Genomic DNA, 21,069 nt, shown 5'->3' with positions numbered 1-21,069 from the left:
TTCATTTGCACACCTATCTTCCATTATATGGAATAACACAGCTTACTCATTCTCCCTGTTGATGGACAGTCAGGGTTTTGTTTTGTTTTGTTTTAAATGTTTTTACTATTATAACAAGGCTACTTTGAATTTGCTTTTACATGTTTCCTTATGTACATATGCAGGAATTTCTCAAACATATACCTAGGAATAGAATTGCTGGGTAGTACTGTAGACATGTTTTTAATTTTAACAAATGCCAAATTTCTATCCCCACCAACACTATTTGAGAGCTTCCACTGCTCCACCTACATCCTCATTAACCCTTCAACACCTGGTATTGTTCTCATGCTTGACAATTTCACGAGTGTGAATGGTATTTCGTTGTGATTTTATTATGTATATCCATAATTTGCAGTGAGGTTGGACATCTTTTCAAATGCAGGTTGACTACTGGTTTTATTTTTCTACTAATCGCTTGTTCATACCTATTGTCTCTGTCTTGGGCTGTCTTTAACTTACTGATTCATAGATGACATTTATATAATCTGCATACTATTCCATGCAGCTATATATACTGAACATATTTTCTTATAGTCTGTTTTTATAAATTCAACTTTAATAACATATTTTGATCATGAGTATTTACTAATGATACTAATGTAACACAAAGTACTTCTAATATAGTCAAAGCTATCAATCTTTTCCTTTAAGGTTCATACTTTTTATGCCTTGTCTAGGAAATTCTTTCCTACTTCTGTCATAAAAATATTTTTTTTATCTTTTCTTCTAAAAGTATTACAATTTTGCTTTTTGTATTGCCAGCTACAAATTGGCACTTGCCTTCTACCTCTACAAGGATTAAATCATGAGTCACTGCAGCTGCTGACCTTCAACATCCCCTGAAAAGGAGTTCAGGGTGGAGTTCAGGAATGAGGCACTTTGTGCTCTGGGAAAAACTGGCGGAACAGGTCTTCAGATAGTTAGATATTTTCAGGAGATTTTATGAGCCCAATTCTTGTATCTCCTTGTATCTAGAAAAGTACTAAAATCCTTCATGGTGATGTCTGCTCCTTGTGACTAGTGGTAATCTTCATGAGACTAGCAGCAACCTCCTGCAAAAAATATGTGCTTGCCTGCATGTACTCCCCCTTTGCCAAAATTGCATTATACTGACCTTCCCCCCTCCCTCTTTGGAGCAGTTTCTCAGGGCTATCTGAAATGCAGTCTCCTGGGCTATAATCCTCATTATGCCCCCAATAAAAACTCACAGCTCTCACATTGTGTATTTTTTTTCAGTCAGTAGTATTTATGTCGATCTATAAGAGCAGATTCCTTATAATTATCTATTTTTATTTTACATATTTCAAAGTTAGATTATTTGTTGCACTCAAGTTCAAAATTTATATTTCTGATGAAGTGACCATAATGATAATAATTCTTTTTACATCTGTTCTATGATTGCCATTGACTCAATATGGTAACAAGTCTTCTGCTGCAGTTGCCTTTTCCAAGCAATTGGAGGAAGGGAGAGAAAAGGAGGCCAAGCAGCTTTTGTCTTTAAGGAGAGTATCAGGAAGATGTATTCATCACTTTGTTCATATTCCATTGGCCCTAACATAAACACATGGTCACAATTATCTGCAAGAGAGGTTAGGAAATGCAGTCTCCAGCTGGGTGGCCATTAAGACTGACAGTTCTACTGCAAGGAAAAAGAGAACAGCAGTCTTTGCTATTTTAACTAATATTACTATTGCTATTTTATTGTTGGTTAGTGTTTGCCTGGTATATCTTTCATTCTGGTTAGTGTTTCATGGTTTCACCTTTTACTTTCATTCTATGTTCTCATATTTCATGTGTTTCTTCTTCAAATTGCATACAGATGTACTTAAATCTAGTCTGATAATTTCTTGCAAGTTTTATTGACAAGTTTAGTCTAATTATATATATTCTGACAACTAATATATTTTGATTATCCCTTCTACCGTATTTTGGCTTTCTATTGTTTCTCTATCTGCTTTTCTACCCCCTTTTCTGGACTTCTTTTGGATTGACTATGATTCTTTTATTTCATTTTCTACCTACTATTTAGAAAGTTTTACAATTTATTTTTATTCATTTAGCATTCCACTCCCATCTTACATGTTCTTGTTCTTCAATATTTCAGTTCAATTCTTTTATCTATCTATCTATCTATCTATCTGTTTATTTATTTATTTATTTAATTTTGGCTGTGTTTGGGTCTTTGTTGCTGCATGCAGGCTTTCTCTAGTTGAGGCAAGCAGGGGCTACTCTTTGTTGCAGTGCATGGACTTCTCATTGCGGTGGCTTCCCTTGTTGTGGAGCATAGGCTCTAGGGGACACATGCAGGCTTCGGCAGTTGTGGCACGTAAGCTCAGCAGTTGTGACTCGTGGGTTTAGTTGCTCCGCATGTGGGATCTTCCTGGACCAGGGCTTGAACCCATGTCCCCTGCATTGGCAGGTGGATTCTTAACCACTGCGCCACTAGGGAAGTTCCAATATTTCAATTCAATTCTATTTTTGTTTCTCCAAATTTGTTAGCATTAATACTATTACTGTTATGTTTTTGGTATTTTATATAGTTAGTGTTCCTGATGAATGTTTAGAATTTCTTGGTTTATACTTTCTTTATTCTTACAGAGCAGAAATTTCTTCAGGGATATTTTCCCTAAATTCATCTTTTATCAATTTTTTAGTGAGGGTATCAGAATGGTAACCACTCTGTTTTGGTTGTTACTGCTGGTTAGTTGGTTCTGCATCTGCAAATATCTTTATTTTACCTTCATTAGTCTGTGATGGTTTAGACACTTTGACAGTTAATTTCTCTTAGAACTTTGAAGTATTTTTAAACTTTTTGGCTTCCATTGTTGTAGTTGAGATGTTTGCTGCTATCTTTTTCATACTAAAAATCTGACTTTTCTGTCTCTGCTTTTAATATGTTCTATTTATTTTAGGTTGTCTGCAAACTCACTATAACATATTTGTTTATTCTGCTTGGATTTCATTGTTCCTTTTGAATCTACAGGTTCATATCTTTCATAGATCTGAAAATCCTTAGGGATTATCTCTTCAAAATGCCTCTATCCCATTCTCTAGTTTTTCCTTCTAGATCAGAAATATATCAGATGCTCTTATATATATTTATTTCAATATTATTTTCATCTTTGTCTCTCTGATGGAGTCTAGGTAATTTACTTTACTCTATCTTCCAATCCATAACTTTAGTTGTCAACTTAATCTGATCTGCTGTTTAGCTTGTTCCACTGTACTTTCATTTCTGTAATTTTTAATTTCCAGAAGTTTTACTGTATCTTTCAAAACCTGCCTGCTTATTGTTTGGGTTAATTAATTTTTTATTTTTAAATAATTGTAGACTCAAAAGCAGTTATAAGAAATAATACAGAGCGCTCTCATTCATCCTCTACCCAATTTCCCCCAGTGGTAACATCTTGCAAACTACAGTACAATATTATAACCAGCGTACTGACATTAATAAAATCCACTGATATTCATATTTCCTGTTTTACTTATATTCATTTGTGTGTATGTGTATATTTAATTCTGTACAATTTATCCCATGTGGAGGTTCATGTACCCACCACCACAGTTAAGATACAGAAGAGTTCCATCACTGCAAGGATCCTTTTATAACCACACTCACCTCCCTCTTGCCTACCCACCCCCTGTACTCACCACACCATCACACACCTGTTCTCCATTCCTAAAATTTTGTCATTTCAAAACTGTTATATAAAAGGAATCATGCTGTAAGCCACCTTGTGTGACTGGTTTTCACTCAGCATAAATTCCCAAAGATTCACCCAAATGGTTGCATGGATGAACTGTTGTTCATTCCTTTGACTGTTGAATAGTATGTCAAGGTCTGGAAAAATCACAGTTTGTTTAACAATTCAACCATAGAAGGACATCTAGGTTGTTTCCAGTTTCAGGCTATTAAGAATAAAGTTGCTATGAACATTTATGTACAGATTTTTGTATGTGCCCAGTTCGTTTCTTATAGACTCTTATCTGTCTTCTCTTATTTCTATTAAAAAAACCATTTTAGACATGGTTATAACATATTCTATAGCTAACATTATAATATCTGAAGTTCCTAGAAGCCTAATTATGCTGTTTGTTATCAATGCCAATTCTGCTTATTGTATCTTGTTTCCTCATGTTGGTATTTTTGTTAAGAACTTATTTTGACAGACCTTAATATAAGAAACCCTAGCAGGCATGGTTTAGGAATGTCTTCATCCACAGAGAATTTTCATTTGCTTTTCCCAGGCTCCCTAGAATGATACCAATCTTAAACTACTTTAAAATGATTTCTGGGACTGGGTTTTCTTAGACCATATAAACCAGGTAAAATATAAACCTGAAATTCACTGTTCTTATAAAAATTTCCATTTGTATTCTTCCTTTTCTGGTGGGCATTTTCCTTGACCTACTCTATTCATGAAGAATAGTCCTTTATTGGGGGTGGGGATGGATGGTATTCCAACTCTCCACCTTCTGCAAGACCAAGGCCTTCTCTCTCATTCTTCATTTGAACACTGAAACCCAAGTATCTGGGTCCCTAGTATTGATAAATACCCTTAGGACAGCCCTGGTAGTCATTTGCTCTCCATTTTTGTTCCCTGGGGATTTACTTAACTTTCATATGAGCTGAACAATGCATTTAAAAGGATATTTGTAATGGTTAACTAGTCTTTCATATTACTGGATGTGAAAGTCAAGAGCCTCTAATATACAAAAATGTGGACACTGAATATCCAAGAGGAAAAGATCATGCAAGGTTTCTCAAACATCTGATTATTCACCCTTCAAATTATTTACCTTCCCCTTCATAACACTCCCCTGTGAAACACTAGCATTGTGAAGGACACCTGGAAAATAAAGATGGAGCCAAGCAGTGTTATTTAAGCACTATTTTAAGATGAGGTAGCCAGGGAAGGCTTTATTAGGTGAAACTTAAGGGCAGGGTAAGATGTGAATAGGTGGGAGAGTAAGTCATCTTAGCTGCTAACAGTAGCTAGAAAAAATAATACTTTTGTTCAAGGAACAAGCAGCAAAATAACCTTTCTTCCAGAGAAGGTTTCTGTAAGTGAGTAAAATTAAAGGGATTTTCAGCTAATTTGTGAGGTTAAGTAGTTATTTTCCAAGTAAACAGGAATGAGAAAGGGACGAGCCAGGTCACTCCAGGCCTAGCAGGAGATTAAGGGACAAAAGCAAGAAACTCTATTGTATATTTATGGAAGTAGAAGAATTTGTTGAGGCTGGTGGTGTGTGTAGAGGTAGAAGAAAACATAATAAAGATACCACTAGAGAAGTTAGGCAAATATCTAAACTTGGAGGGTTGTATAAATCTTGATAAGAAGTTTAGAGTTTGAGTTTGGATTTTAGGCAATGGGCCTGTAATAATCTATATGGTGCATTTATGTCAATAAGTATAAAATATCTTTCCTTAGCATACTTCATATGGCACTAATAGAAAAACCTAAAATAACAATGGCAACGGCACCTCCTTGGGTTGTGCAATATACAACCTGCACAGATGTATGCTATGGCCATGAATTTGGGAGCTACAAAAAGGTTTCAAGCTGGAGAGTTTGAAATCATATTTTCACTTGGAGACCTTTACTCTAATAAACTGGAAGAGAACTATAAGGCTGAAGACCAAGAGATAAATTAGAAAGCTATTGCAGTAGTCCTGGTGAGAGATCCTGAATGCTTGAACTATATATAATAGAAATAGTAAGAGTAAGGTAACAGAATTGAAATGTCAAGAGACAGAATTGACAGGACCTGTTTCCATTTGGATATTGTGAATAAAGATACACTCAGATTTCTGGCTTGGTCAGCTGAGCAGATAGCAAAACATTCATTAATGTAAGTTATTCATCAACACACAAGGACGATTAGTTTGCAGAGTGAGGTGGGCAAGTTGGATACATTCTGTTTGAGATGCCTATGGGACACCAGGTTGAAATAACTACAGGCAAATGGTGAATACAGATTGTATATTTACATCTGAAGGTCTGAAGAGAGATCTGGGGTGATTTAATGATATATTGGTTATGATTTAGTGGCATATAAATGATATAAAAACATATGAGAAAGCACAGATATATTGTGATTAGGTTCCAATCCTGGAGAATAGCAATATTTAATGAGTTGGAAGAGGAAGTGGAGCCAGGAAAGGAGATAGCAAATGAATGTTCTGAGAAGTGGGAGAAAACCAGGAGAAAGTGATGTCTGAAACCAAAAGAAGAACAAATTTTAAGGAAAAAAAGCAGGGTAATCAACAGAACCAAATATTAAACAGAAAACAAGGAAATGAAGATTGAACAGATATATTAAACTTTGCAAGTGGGGAAAGCAATCAAGATGGCAAAGTACTCAGACGTGAAGCTCACCCTCTTTCACAAATACAACAAAAGTACATCTATACATGGAACGATTCTCACAGACTATCTACTGAATGCTGGCAGAAAACCTCAAACTGCTGAAAGGGCAAAGAAAATCTCCATGTAACCAGGTGGGAAAAAAGAAAACAGGAAAAAAAAAGAAAAAGAAAAATGAAAATGAAAAAGGAGTCGGGACCAGACCTGTGCCCCTGGGAGGGAGCTGTGAAAGAGGAAAGATTCCTGCACCCTGGGAAGCCCTTTCAGCAGCTCCCCGGACAGACGTAAGGGGAGCTTCAGAGCCTCTGAGGAGAACACTAGTAGCCAGTTTGCAGCAGCCCAGCCTGAGACGCCCATCTTTGGTTCTGGCAGGGACTGTGTGCTGGAATTCGGGCTTTAGAGATCAGAACCAGGGAGAAGACTGGGGTTGGCTGTGTAGAAACAGATTCGGGGGGCTGGAATCCAGAGTGGCCATGCTGGGGGTGTACACCAAGGAAGCCTGGGCCACCTTAGAGGCCAGTCGCCATTGTTTGGGGGCTGCTCTAGGGAGGGGCGGGACCTGAATTGTAGCTTTTTTCCCTGTGCATGTGCTTGCAGAGGCAGGATACTGCCTGCACAGGCTCCAGGGGTGGTCCCGAGCCTCCACTGCAGCCCACCCAGACACCAGGAGTGGTCACCGGGCCACTGCGGACACCCTCCCGGACCCCAGGAGTGTTTGCCACCCCCTGCTGACTCCCTTCTGGACCGCAGGAATGGTCATGGGCCCCTGCTGATGCCCTCCCGGACTCCAGGAGTGGTCATGGCCCCCCTACCGACTTCCTCCTGTACCCCAAGAGTAGTTGCGGGCTCCCACTACCACCCATCCGAACTCCAGGAGTGGCTGTAAGCTGCCTCCATTCCCATCGCATGCCCCAGGGGGTGTGCCTGAGCCACCCGCTGCTGCCAAAAACCCCAAGACCAGAAACCAGCAACCTCAACCAGCACCCCCTATCAAGGAAATAACAATGAGCGCACACCGAAGAAAGAAGTAACAGGCATCCATATTAAAAACAGCCTTGCACCAAACATACTAAACCCACGCAAGCTACACAGGGACAGCCCTATATATAAATAGCCCTCCAAGACCACAGTAGATAATTGTTTCTCCTAAATTCACAGAGTAAGAGAAATATAAGTAAAATGAAAAAGCAGAGGAACCACTCACAGTTAAAAGACCAAGAGTATTCCCCTGAAAGAACAAACAACGAAGCAGACCTTTTCAGTCTAATAGATACAAATTTCAAAGAGGGGATAATGAAAATACTGAAGGAATTAAGAAAGGCTATTGACAGAAATGCAGAGTATTGTAAAAAGGAACTAGAAACTATAAAGAGGAACCAAGAAAAATTAGAAAACTCATTTGCAGAGACGAAAGCTGAGCTAAAGGCAATACATAACACAATAATGCAGAACAAATAAGTGACCCGGAAGATAAAATAATGGAAATCATGCAATCAGGACAGAAGACAGAAAGTTAAATGAAAAAAAACTGAAAGCGATGTAAGAGACCTATGGAATAATATAAAGCATGCCAACCTATGCATAATAAGGATTCCAGAAGGGGAAGAAAGAGAAAAGGGGATCAAAAATGTATTTGAAGAAATTATGGCTGAAAACTTCCCAAACTTAAAGAAGGAAACAGATATCCAGGTACAGGAAGCAGAGAGGGTCCCAAACAAGATAAACCCAAACAGACCTACACCAAGACATACCAAAATGGCAAAAGTTAAAGATAAAGAGAGGATTCTAAAGGCAGCAAGAGAAAAGCAAAGAGTTAATTAAAAGGGAACCCCCAAAAGGCTGATTCCTCTACAGAAGCGATGAAGGCCAAAAGCAAGTGTCAAGATATACTCAAAGTCCTGAAAGGGAAAAATCAGCAAATAATCTCTACCCAGCGAGATTATCATTTAGAATAGAAGGTGAGACAAAGAATTTCTCGGGCAAGCAAAAACTAAAAGAATACAGCAATACTAAACCTATCCTAAAGGAAATATTGAAAGCTCTTCTCTAAATAGAAAAGAAGTAAGAATCTATAGAAAAGAGAAAAATCACAATTGGAAAATAAATCACTTAAATAAGCCAGTACACAGATTAAAAAAAAAATTATGTGAAAGTTATGATAACCACAATGAACAGCAAAAGGATGAACATGAAGATGTAAAAGAGGACATCAAAATCATAAAATGTGGGGGAGGATAGTAAGAAAATGTATATTTTTTTTCCCTAGAATGTGTTTGAGCCAATATGACTACCAGTCTAAGGCAAGTAGATATAAGAAGGGGTTAACATAGTTGATAAACAGGGTAACCACAAATCAAAAACATACCATAGATTTACAAAAAACAAAAAGAAGAGAACATAAGCATAATACAAAAGAAAATCATCAAGCTACAAAAGTAAAAACAAAAAGAAAAAGAAAGGAATAAAGAAGAAATATGAAATCAATGGGAAAACAAGGTTTAAAATGGCAATAAATACATATCTATCAAGAAGTACCTTAAAAATCAATGCACTCAATGCTGCAATCAAACGACACAGAGTGGCAGATTGGATTAAAAAAAAACAAAAGCCTATGATATGCTGCCTACAAGAGACTCACTTTAGGGCAAAGGACACAATAGATTGAAAGCGAGGGGATGGAAAAAGATATTTCATGCAAACCGAAATGACAAGAAAGTGGGGGTCACAATACTTACACTAAATAGAATTTAAAACAAAGCCATAAAGAAACATAAAGAAGGACATATATAATGATAAAAGGACCACTACAAGGAGAGGATTTTACACTCATCAACATATATGTACCTAATACAGGATCACCCAAATACATAAAACAAATACTAACAGACATAAAGGGAGAAATTGACAGGAATACAATAATAGCAGGAGACTTTAACACCCCAGTCACATCAATGGACAGATCTTCCAGACAGAGAATCAATAAGGCAACAGAGAAAATAGATGATACAATAGTACAGTTAGACTTAATTGATATTTTCAGGACATGACATCCAAAAAAAACAAGTGCACATGTAACATTCTCAAGGATTGATCGCATATTAGGGCCAAAACAAGCCTCAACAAATTTAAGAGTATAGAAATTATCTCAAGCATCTTTTCTGACTACAAAGGCATGAAACTAGAAATTAACCACAGAAAAAGAAATGAGAACAAAATGATTACATGGAGACTAAACAACATGCTACTAAAAAACAAATGGGTCAATGATGACATCAAAGATGAAATTTAAACAAAATACCTATATAGTACTACCATATGACCCAGCAATCTCACTACTGGACATATTCCCAAAGAAAACCATAATTCAAACAGACACATGAACCCCAATGATCATTGCAACACTATTTATAATAGCCAGGACATGGAAGCAACCTAAATGACCATCAACAGAGGAATGGATAAAGAAGATGTGGTACATATATACAATGGAATATTGCTCAGCCATGAAAAGGAACAAAACTGGATAATTGGTAGAGATATGGATGGACCTAGAGTAGAGTAAGTCAGAAGGAGAAAAACAAATATTGTATATTAATGCACATATGTGGAATCTAGAAAAATGGTATAGATGATCTTATTTGCAAAGCAGAAATAGAGACACGGACATAGAGAACAAATGTATGGATACCAAGGGGGAAAGAGGAGGTTGGGGGAATTGGGAGATTGGGATTGACATATATACAGTATTGATACTATGTATAAAATAGATAACTAATGAGAACCTACTGTATAGCTCAGGGAACTCTACTCAATGCTCTGTGGTGACCTAAAGGGGAAGGAAATCCAAAAAATGGGGGATATATGTATAGCTGATTCACTTTGCTATACAGTAGAAACTAATACAACATTGTAAAGTAACTATACTCCAATAAAAAAATAATTTAAAAATAAGTAAAAAATAAAAAAAATACCTTGAGACAAATGATGATGAAAACACAACCATACAAAACCTATCAGATATAGCAAAAGCAGTTATCAGAGGGAAGTTCATAGAGATACAGGCCTTCCTCAGAAAACAAGAAAAATCTCAAATAAACAACCTAACATACCACTTAAAAGAATTAGAAAAAGAACAAATAAAATCTAGAGTCAGCAGAAGAAAGGAAATAATAAAGATCAGAGAGGAAATAAACAAAACAGAGATTTAAAAAACAGAAAAATTAATAAAACCAGGAGCTGATTCTTTGAAAGGATAAACAAGACTGACAAACCTCTGGCCAGGCTCACCAAGAAGAAAAGAGAGAGAATACAAATAAACAAAATAAGAAATGAAAAAGGAGACATAAAAACTGATACCACAGAAATACAAAAAACCATAAGGGAATACTATGAACAATTATATGTCAACAAATTCGAAGACCTAGAAGAAAAGAACATTCTTCTAGAAACATACAGCCCACCAAAACTGAAAGAAGAAATAGATGATTTGAACAGACCAGTCACTAGAACTAAAATAGAATCTGGAATTTAAAAACTCCCTACAAACAAAAGTCCAGAACCAGATGGCTTCACAGGTGAATTCTATCAAACATACAAAGAAGAACTTATACCGATCCTTCTCAAACTCTTCCGAAAAGCTAAAGAGGAAGGAACACTCTGAAGGACATTCTATGAAGCCACAATCACCCTGATACCAAAACAAGACAAAGACATCATGAAAAAAGAAAATTACAGGCCAATATCTTTGATGGATATAGATGCAAAAATTCTCAACAAAATATTAGCAAACCAAATCCAGCCACACATAAAAAGATGATAAACCACGACCAAGTGGGATTCATCCCAAGTTCACAAGGATGGTTCAACATACACAAATCAATGTAATATACCACATAAACAAAAGAAAGGACAAAAACCACATGATCATATCAATAAATACAGAAAAAGCATTTGACAAAGTTCAACATCCATTCATGATAAACATTCTTACCAAAGTGGGTACAGAGGTAACTATCTCAAAATAGTAAAAGCTATTCATGACAAACCCACAGCCAACATAAAATGAAATGGTGAAAAGTTGAAAGTCTTCTTGCTAAAATCTGGAACAAGACAAGGATGCCACTCTCACCACTTCTCTTCAACATAGTATTAGAAGTCCTAGCAACAGCAATCAGACAAGAAAAAGAAATAAAACATATCCAAATTGGAAGAGAAGAGGTAAAATGTCATTATATGCAGATGATATGATTCTATGTATACAAAACGCTAAAGACTCCACACAAAAACTACTAGAACTGATAAACGAATTCAGAGAGATATCAGAATATAAGATTAACATACAGAAATTAGTTGCATTTCTTTAGGCCAACAATGAAATATCAGAAAGGGAATGTAAAAAATACAATACCTTTTAAAATCACAACCCAAAATATAAATACTTAGGAATAAACCTCACCAAGGATGTGAAGGACTTATATGCTGAGAAGTATAAAACATTAATAAAGGAAACTGAAGGTGATTCAAAGAAATGGAAAGCAATCAACACATTTAATGTGATCCCTATCAAATTACCCATGACCTTTTTCACAGAACTAGAACAAATAATCCTAAAATTCATATGGAACCATAAAAGACCCAGAACTGCCAAAGCAATCCTGAAGAAAATGAACAAAGCTCAAAGCACAACCATCCCAGACTTTAAGCAATACTACAAAGCTACAGTAATCAAAACAGCATGATATTGGCACAAAAACAGACATATGGAACAATGGAACAGAATAGACAGCCCAGAAATAAACCCACACACCTACAGGCAATTAATCTCCAACTAAGGAGTCAAGAATATACAATAGGAAAAAGTCTCTTCAGCAAGGGGTGTTGGGAAAGTTGGATGGCTGCATGTAAATCAATGAAGTTAGAACATGCCCTTACACCATACACAAAAATAAACTCAAAATGGCTTAAATTCTTAAACATAAGACGTGACACCATAAAACTCCTAGAAGAAAGTATAGGCAAAACATTCTCTGACGTAAATGGTACAAATGTTTTCTTAGGTCAATCTCCCAAGGCAATAGAAATAAAAACAAAAATAAACAAATGAGATGTAATCAAACTAACAAGCTTTTGCACAACAAAGTAAACCATAAACAAAACAAAGAGACAACTTACAGAATGGGAGAAAATATTTGCAAACGATGCGACTGACAGGAGCTTAATTTCCAAAATATACAAACAGCTCATACAACTCAACAACAAAAAAGCAAACCCAATTGAAAAATGGGGAGAAGATCTAAAGAGACCTTTCTCCACAGAAGACATACAGATGGCGAATACGCACATGAAAAGATGCTCAACATTATTAGAGAAATGCAAATCAAAACTACAATGAGGTACCACGTCACATCAGTCAGAATGGCCATCATTAAAAAGTCTACAGGTAACAAATGCTGGAGAGGATGTGGAGAAAAGGGAACCCTCCTACACTGTTGGTGGGAATGTAATTTGGTGCAGCCACTTTGGAAAACATTATGGAGTCTCCTCAGAAAACTAAAAATAGAACTACCATATGATCCAGCAATCCCACTCCTGGCATATATCCTGAAAAACTCTATGTCAAAAAGATATATGCACGTCTATGTTCATAGCAGCACTATTCACAATAGCCAAGACATGGAAACAACCTAAATGTACATTGACAGATGAATCGATAAAGAAGATGTGGTACAGGGACTTCCCTGGTGGTCCAGTGGTTGAGAATCCACCTTCCAATGAAGGGGACACAGGTTCAATCCCTGGTCGGGGTACTAAGATCCCACATGCTGCAAAGCACTCTAGAGCCTGCGCACCACAACTAAGACCTGACGCAGCCTAATAAATAAATATTTTTTTTTAAAAAAAGATGTGGTAAATATACACAATGGAATACTGCTCAGCCATAGAAAAGAATGAAATAATGCCATCTGCAGTAACATGGATGCAACTAGGGATTATCATACTAAGTGAAGTATATAAGAAAGAGAAAGACAAATACCATATGATATCACTTATATGTGGAATCTAAAATATGACACAAATGAACCTATCTATGAAACAGAAACAGAATCAGGGACATAGGGAATAGACTGGTGGTTGCCAAGTGGGGAGAGGGTTGGATTGGGAGTTTGGATTAGCAGATGCAAACTGATATATATAGAAAGGATAAACAATAAGGTCCTACTGTATAGCACAGAGAACTATATTCAATATCTTGGGATAAACCATAATGAAAAAGAATATGAAAAAGAATGTATATATATATGTATAACTGAATCACTTTGCTGTACAGCAGTAATAACAACATTGTAATTCGACTAAACTTCAATTAAAAATAAATTTAAAAAATAAAATTTGCAATTGGGACATGAATTTTGTCAGAGCAAATTTCAGTGGCCTAGTGGGGACTGATGCTAATTCTACTTTACTCCTGGAGAAATGTGGCACCATGATGAACTAAAGAGATATGCCTTGAAAGGAAGAGACATGCATCCCTCTAAGAAGAAATAAAGTGAGCATAGATATAAAAAATGTTTAGAGGTAGGAAGTGTGAAGATGAGGGAGTTCACAGATAGCCTTAAACATCTGAGAGAGACAGGAAGAAGGCAACTCATTTGCTGAGATAGAGAAGAGGGTATGAGGGATGGGGGTTTAAGAGGAACAGAAAATATCTGGAGATAACCACTTTGAGGAATGGGGGAGAGAGTTAATCAAGGACACTTAAATAGGGAATATCAAGCAAGGGTTTAGCTGAAATGTAAAGCTCTAGATTTGTAAAGAGCTAATCAACATAGAATTTTTTCAGCTCTCAGTTGTCTTGGTAAAGGAAGGAAGAAGCCATGGCCATATTGATGCAAGATTGGTGGTTTGAAAAGCAGGTAGATGGATTTGAATTTCAAGGGATGATGATCTAGAAAACCTAGGAGTCTCTCTATACCTACATTCAAAATGAGCTTATCATCTCTCTGCTGGACACAGTTCTTCTAGATCTTTCATTCCCTATCTTAGTGAATGGTTCTACAGCCTCTCAGATACAAGGTCATTCTTGACCCCAATCTCTCTTTTGTCCCTTCACATTAAACCCTATCTATTCCATTTCCTTCATAGCACACCTATACTTTGACTCCTCTGTACCTCTAAACCTTTGCACAGGTTGCTCCTTCTACAAGGAACCATTGGCCCTTTTTTTCATATCACTCCAAGTCATCTTTAACATCCCTCCTTCCTGGAAGCCTTCTTTCACATTCTCTTTCCCTCCAGTCTGGATTAGGGGCCCTTCAGAGCAGAGCATGCTGGGTATACCCTTCCAAAGCGCTTAAAACTTTATTGTAATGGTCTATTCTCTTCCATATACCCACAAGACTAAGTCCCTTGAAAACAAGGTTATATCTTTATTTTGAGCACCTAGTACCTAGCACAGGACGTTGAATTAATGAATAATTATAAAAGAAAGCACTAAACAGAAAAATAAGAGGATAACTTCTGAGAATGAGTCTGCTATTGATTAAAATGACTGGAAGAGATCCCCAAAGTACCTCAGTGATGTAGGAGAAATGATATTCATTGATAATTATCATGGATTAAATCATCATGTCTACTAATCTTAAATCCATTAAAACATCTTCATGGAAATATCGTCCAAGTTGTCATTTCAGAATGCTAGGACTACATCTCCTGCCCAGCAGTAGCTACAAGCTGCCCAATTGAAAGAGAAACCTCACCTTCAGCTACAATAGCCTCAGTGATTGCATGAGTAAAAATACAGTGAGATAAAAAATGCTTCTTGGTCTCTGGAGCCCTGGGGGAAGGTATTCCCCACTTGTTTTGTGAGATATAAAAATAACACGCTAGTTTCATAGCAATGATTTAGTAACTTTTATAACTTAAAAATAATTTCAGGACATTTGCTATTTGAGTTTAAAGAAATAAAAATCTCAGAATCTTACTTCAACAGATGACTCATCAGTTTTTTAAGAAAAACATTCAAAAAGAAAAGAAATCTAGATATGACCCCTGAGTGTTCATGTAATAACAGCATTTTTGCTCAAATAAGTAATGCATGCCCTAAGTCCTCCCAAGCTCAGCATGTGATTCCAATTCTACACACATTCCTCTAAGAATGATATTTAAGCTGATTTATTTCATGTGAATTTCAAAGCAAGTTGTTCCTTAAGTAATTGATAAATTCTTCTCCACATTAATACAGTCTTGTGATACCTTAACCAATGGTAGAATATCTAGACATTCAATACTTCTTTATTATTAGCAAAATATTGCCATTGTTCTAAAATAATTAATCAACCAAGCAAATCACTTGAGCAAAATCCTTACCCTTTCTAACAGTTCCTTATCTATAAAATGAGGATAATAATTCTTGCTAGCCAGGATTTTTGTAAAGATTACAGCTAATATATATGTGTACGCAAAGCAACAATCACTGTGCTTAGCACACAATCTGCTAATCATTAGAAGTTTTTTATTTTCTAAAAGATTTTTAAAATCTAATTTAATGTTCTTCATAAAGATATATGCAATTTAATTGTCTTCATTTGTGAAAATACAGATAACATACAGAAATATGGATTATTCACACACACGTGTATTTGGTATGTCCCTGAAGTATATATTTTTCTGTGCACTTATTTTGGGTTATCCACTTTGCTTCTCCATGTACAGACTTGTCCTGGATTCAGCTAAGTTAAGCATTCATATGATTAATTTCACAAATAAATAAAAAAGGAAATATCTGTTCCTTTGAAGCTAGAAATGTGCTGTAAAGAAGTTATTCCCACAGGATTATATTTAGCTGGAATCAGATCTAGCACAAATAAATGGAGATATTTTGTTATATATATTCTACTTCTCAGACACTTTTTAATTCTTTCCTCTTATAAACCACTCTTAGGATTATTTTACTCTCAAAATAGATATAGTATTTATATTATTCTAAGGATCACAAAAATGTAACTATGAGCTGATATTTTTTATTTTAAATATTAATTATCAAAACATTCCAGTCTAATTTCCTTTGCTTACTTTCCACACATGTAAGTGGAAAACAGTAATTTTTGAATTAAAATTTCATTATCAAAATAGATGCTGTGGGGGCTTCCCTGGTGGCACAGTGGTTGAGAGTCCGCCTGCCGATGCAGGGGACATGGGTTCGTGCCCCGGTCCGGGAAGATCTCACATGCCGCAGAGCGGCTGGGCCTGTGAGCCATGGCCACTGAGCCTGCGCGTCCAGAGCCTATGCTCCCCAACAGGAGAGGCCACAACAGTGAGAGGCCCGTGTACCGCAAGAAAAAAAAAAATAGATGCTGTGCAGAAAAGAGTATAGCAGGCCTAACACTGCTATCCTTAGACAAGTTGGCTTGTAAGGTAAGCCCTTGGCTGACACCTGGGAACTTAGATTTCAAAAAAGTTCTAACTATTCCCTTACTGATAAGAGTGGGTTGCTATACCTAAATTACTTGTACAACCAATATGGCTTATGCCAAATACCTGCTTTCCTTCTGGGAATATGGAATTGTGGCATGCGCTATGCAGCAGGTGCCTATGTGACCAGCTCCAATTAGACCTAATAAGCTTCTCTGGTCAAAAACATTTCACATATGTTGTAACAATTCATTGCTGGAGGAATGAAGTCCTGTTATGACTCCACTGGGAGAGGACTCTTAGAAGCTTGCTCCTGGTTTCCTCCAGATTTTGCCCCATATGCCTTTTTCTTTTGCTGATTTTGTTTTGCATACTTTCACCATAAAGCTGTGAGTATAACTGTATACTAAGTCCTATTAGTTCTCCTAGAAAGTCAAAAAATCTTAGGGTGACTTGGGGTCTCCCAACATAGATGGCATAAAATGTCTTTAATCAAAATGTCTTCTAGTTTCTCCCATTTTTATATTGCCTTTTGTTATTTTCCTTAGGTACACCATTTAGGAATACAGAGAAATTGACTGAAGAGAGATAAATAATTATAAAAACTTTGCCATCCAGCTTCCTAATTATAAACCCCCCCAAAATTTGGTTTTCTCCAAGATTACAGTCCATTTTTTTTATACAGTCCATTTTAAAAATATAAATTTTAGATTATTTGCAACAGATTATAACCACTTAGCACATTTGAAAATCATTACCAGGTTACTGATAATTTTAGTAATTTTCACTTTCTCTAAAGGTAAATTGATTTACCTTTAGAGAATAGATAATCCCAATCATTTCAATTTCAAAATGGAACATATTAATCAGTCCAAAGACGTCTTTTTTTTAGTCTTGAAAAGCATAAACATGTTAACCATACATTCATCCCATAGTATGTCTTAAAGTCAAAATTTACTTAAGTGAGAATTCTGAACTCTTTAAATTTTTCTCAAATATTTCCCAACATTATTTCCAGTGGTACAGAACTTACATTTTTTTGCAGTGTGGGCATTTTGCCAGAGTGTTGAACCTCAGTTCCATCCACTGTAAAACAAATAAGAAGAGAGGTTGAAAACAAAAACTGAAAACTGTCCAATCTGATAAGATGTTTCTTTTAGTTCAAATGTCCTCAGGGATCACAGCAGAAGCCATCAACCTTTTCATAGTTATATGAGCTTTTCCCCTCCAACACATCTCCCCCTCCCTTAAAATAAAGGTTGGAATTCCCCTCTGAAACAGTTCCCATGATTTTTTCAAGGTTCTGATGCAATCTAGGTTTGCTTTACAATGAAAGCTGGATGTAATGTTGAAATTCGGGTCATTTCATTCACCTTTATGTTTCAGTCCACTGCCAGAAAATAAAAACGTATTTCATGTACCTTCAATGTTGTTTTTCCTCTAAATATTGATGATTAGCTTTTTAAATACATGAGTATTCAGACTAAAATGCAACTATTCTATTTATGTAGAAAATGCACAAAGTAAATAAACTAAACAAATTAGATACAGGTAGAACTAATGTCAGGAAGCTGCTTTCTGTTCTATAGTAGCTTATTCTATGTAACAAAATACATTTCTTCTACAGACAACTTTCTTTCAATTTTCTTCCCTGTAATGTAGGTAATAAAATGGGTTACCTTCCTCACAGTATTGTTATTCAGATGCTTGAAACAGTTTACTGGTAGTAAAGTCTTTGAAAGGAGGTACAATATACATTTAAAGTAAAACTTAAAAATTAAAAAAAAATAAAGTAACTCTTTACTACAAAAAATATATTTCAAAATACTTTCCTCACCTTCCATCATTTGCTTTTCTATATATCTTCTTATAAAGTGTATATTTCTTTTGTATAATTCCGTTTAGTACATTAGCAGTTTTATCATCAACATAACTTTTCTTTCACTAAAATTAATTTTTGCTTAGGATTCCAGGTCACTCAGTTTTCTTCATAACTCTCAAGTTCTAGGTATAGTAGGGTTTCAATAAGTTATGCATATTCAAATGTTTTCCACATAATAGAGGAAAACTTTCAGAAAGTGTCTGTTACTTGACTATTTTTTCTTTTTAATTTTTTAATGATTAGCTTTTAAAAAAGAACAAAAATAAATCTGAGTTTGTTTGGACTTCTTTTTCTTCATTTTTATTTCAAACCTCCTGAAAGTTACTTAACCTTGAAATAATCTCTCTCAGTCACAGTAGGAATATAGAGTCCCAAGGTAAATAAACTAGAAATGAAACTTTACATGAATGTTCACTCTTTTCACAATGATTATTTTTCAATATCTAGAATGTCAAATGAAGGCTACATTGTTTTTCAGGAAGCCTTAACTCTTTCTTTTATCATTTATTTTATAACAAGTTAATTTATTCTTAATAGTAAAAATGCTTAAATTAATATGCTAAACAGATTTACATAGATTTCTACAGAAATTGGCACAGAACAGTAAGAAGTGAAGAATACAGAAATCTTACTAAGTACTTTTTCATGTTTTTGAAATTAGTTTTAGGATAGTTGTTGAACTTGTAATGTCATTTCAAATTTTATTTCTAAATAACAAACTTAAGTTTTTCATTGTTAAGAGAAGCAAAGTGGCTGAGGAAGCAATTATGAAACCCTTAAGAGAAGAGTAACTCAAAATCCAAGCTTGAAGGCTAACACACTGGCACAGAAAATCTAGAATTTTAGATGACCAACCTATGGGAGATTATTTAGTCCAATTTTATCATTTTAGCACAGATTATATATGATAAATTCAATTATTACTAACAAACAACTAAGACTCTGTTGTATGATTAGTAAGTTATACAGCCAGTAACCTAACACATCTGGTTTTGTTGTTATCTGTAAGTACTCATTTAAATGCAGCAAACTAAAAATAGAAAAATATTTATTATTAGAAATGTTTGTCATAATCTATTTGAATGAATGCAAATACCTGTGCTTTTGAAAGGATTTACTACTATTCTCTTGTCTAAAATGCAGCCTCTGCACTCTTAAAATTTTACTGCCAAACCTTGAAGTGACAATAGAAAAAAAATCTAATTTTCCTGTTTTTTAATTGGATAAATTTGATATGTAACACTGTACAAATTTAATGTATATAGTCTACTACTTTGATATATATATATCTTGTAACGTGGTTGCCGCTATAGTGATATTTATCAATTACATAATTATAGTACAATATTATTGTCTCTATTCATTATTCTGTGTATTAGATCCCTGTGACTTATTTATTGTTACAAGTTTGTACTATCAATCTTATCCTCCACCTCCCATTCTCTGGTAGCCACCATTTTCCTGTTTTTCACAGGTTTGATTTTTTTTCTATTCTAAATATAAGGGGTATCATACAGTACTCGTCTTTCTCTGACTGACTCATCTCGCTTAGCAAAATGTGCTCAAGGTCCCTCTATGTTGTCACAAATGGCAGGAGATCCTCCTTTCCCATGGCTGAATAATATTCCATTGTGTATATATGTACCACATCTTTTTTATCCATTTATCCATTGTGGACATTTGCGCTGTTTCCATATTTTGGTTATTGTGAAAAATAGATAGATATTTTCTATCAGAACGATTAAAAGCAACTTCTCTAAAACCCAATTATTTTTAGTAGAGGTCTTCCAATATTTGGCTTATTTCTAACCATTCTGTATAACAGATAAACTTAGTTTCCCCAAGATATATTTTTAAATCGATTTTAGAAGGCACGTAAGAAAGGTATACTGCTAAAACTAGTACCCTACTAGGTTTTATTTTTTAATGGATACAATAGGCAACTGGTGTGATTATTTTAAAGTATGTTCAAGTTAAAACTGCTGCCACTCTCTGCTAAGCCACCAAACCATAGAACCCTATGAACTAGTGAAGAAAATCTGAACCTGTCTGAAGGTACTACACTGGCCCACTTCAGGGCAAAGTTTGAGCCACCATCTATGATTCAGGCACATATTGTAGATTTTATTGGAAAATGTCAACTCTACACAGAATGTGGACCTGCCTTTCAACAGCAACAGTGAATACCTGCCCCACATAGATGCAATATTAAACTCTCTGCTGTTCAGTTGTCTTAAGAAACTTCTTTACATTCATGGAGGACTAGCTTGCATTATTACGGTACGCGGGCCTCTCACTGTTGTGGCCTCTCCCATTGTGGAGCACAGGCTCCGGACGCGCAGGCTCAGCGGCCATGGCTCACGGGCC

General features: G+C 35.6%; 1 protein-coding gene across 1 annotated transcript in view; it reads right to left on the bottom strand.

Moving 5' to 3' along the window:
* PIP4P2 (phosphatidylinositol-4,5-bisphosphate 4-phosphatase 2) overlaps positions 1 to 21,069 on the bottom strand; it is an 84,808-nt gene that overhangs the window by 5,112 nt on the left and 58,627 nt on the right. The window contains exon 5 of the mRNA XM_079901823.1: positions 17,854 to 17,906. Within this exon, the coding sequence (XP_079757949.1) occupies positions 17,854 to 17,906 (53 nt within the window). The remainder of the gene's footprint in view (positions 1 to 17,853; positions 17,907 to 21,069) is intronic.

The sequence above is a fragment of the Stenella coeruleoalba genome (assembly GCF_951394435.1).
Source record: "Stenella coeruleoalba genome assembly, chromosome: 17".
Lineage (NCBI taxonomy): Eukaryota > Metazoa > Chordata > Mammalia > Artiodactyla > Delphinidae > Stenella > Stenella coeruleoalba.
Note: the sequence above shows the minus strand (reverse complement) of the source record. Positions and strands in the feature narration are given on the sequence as shown.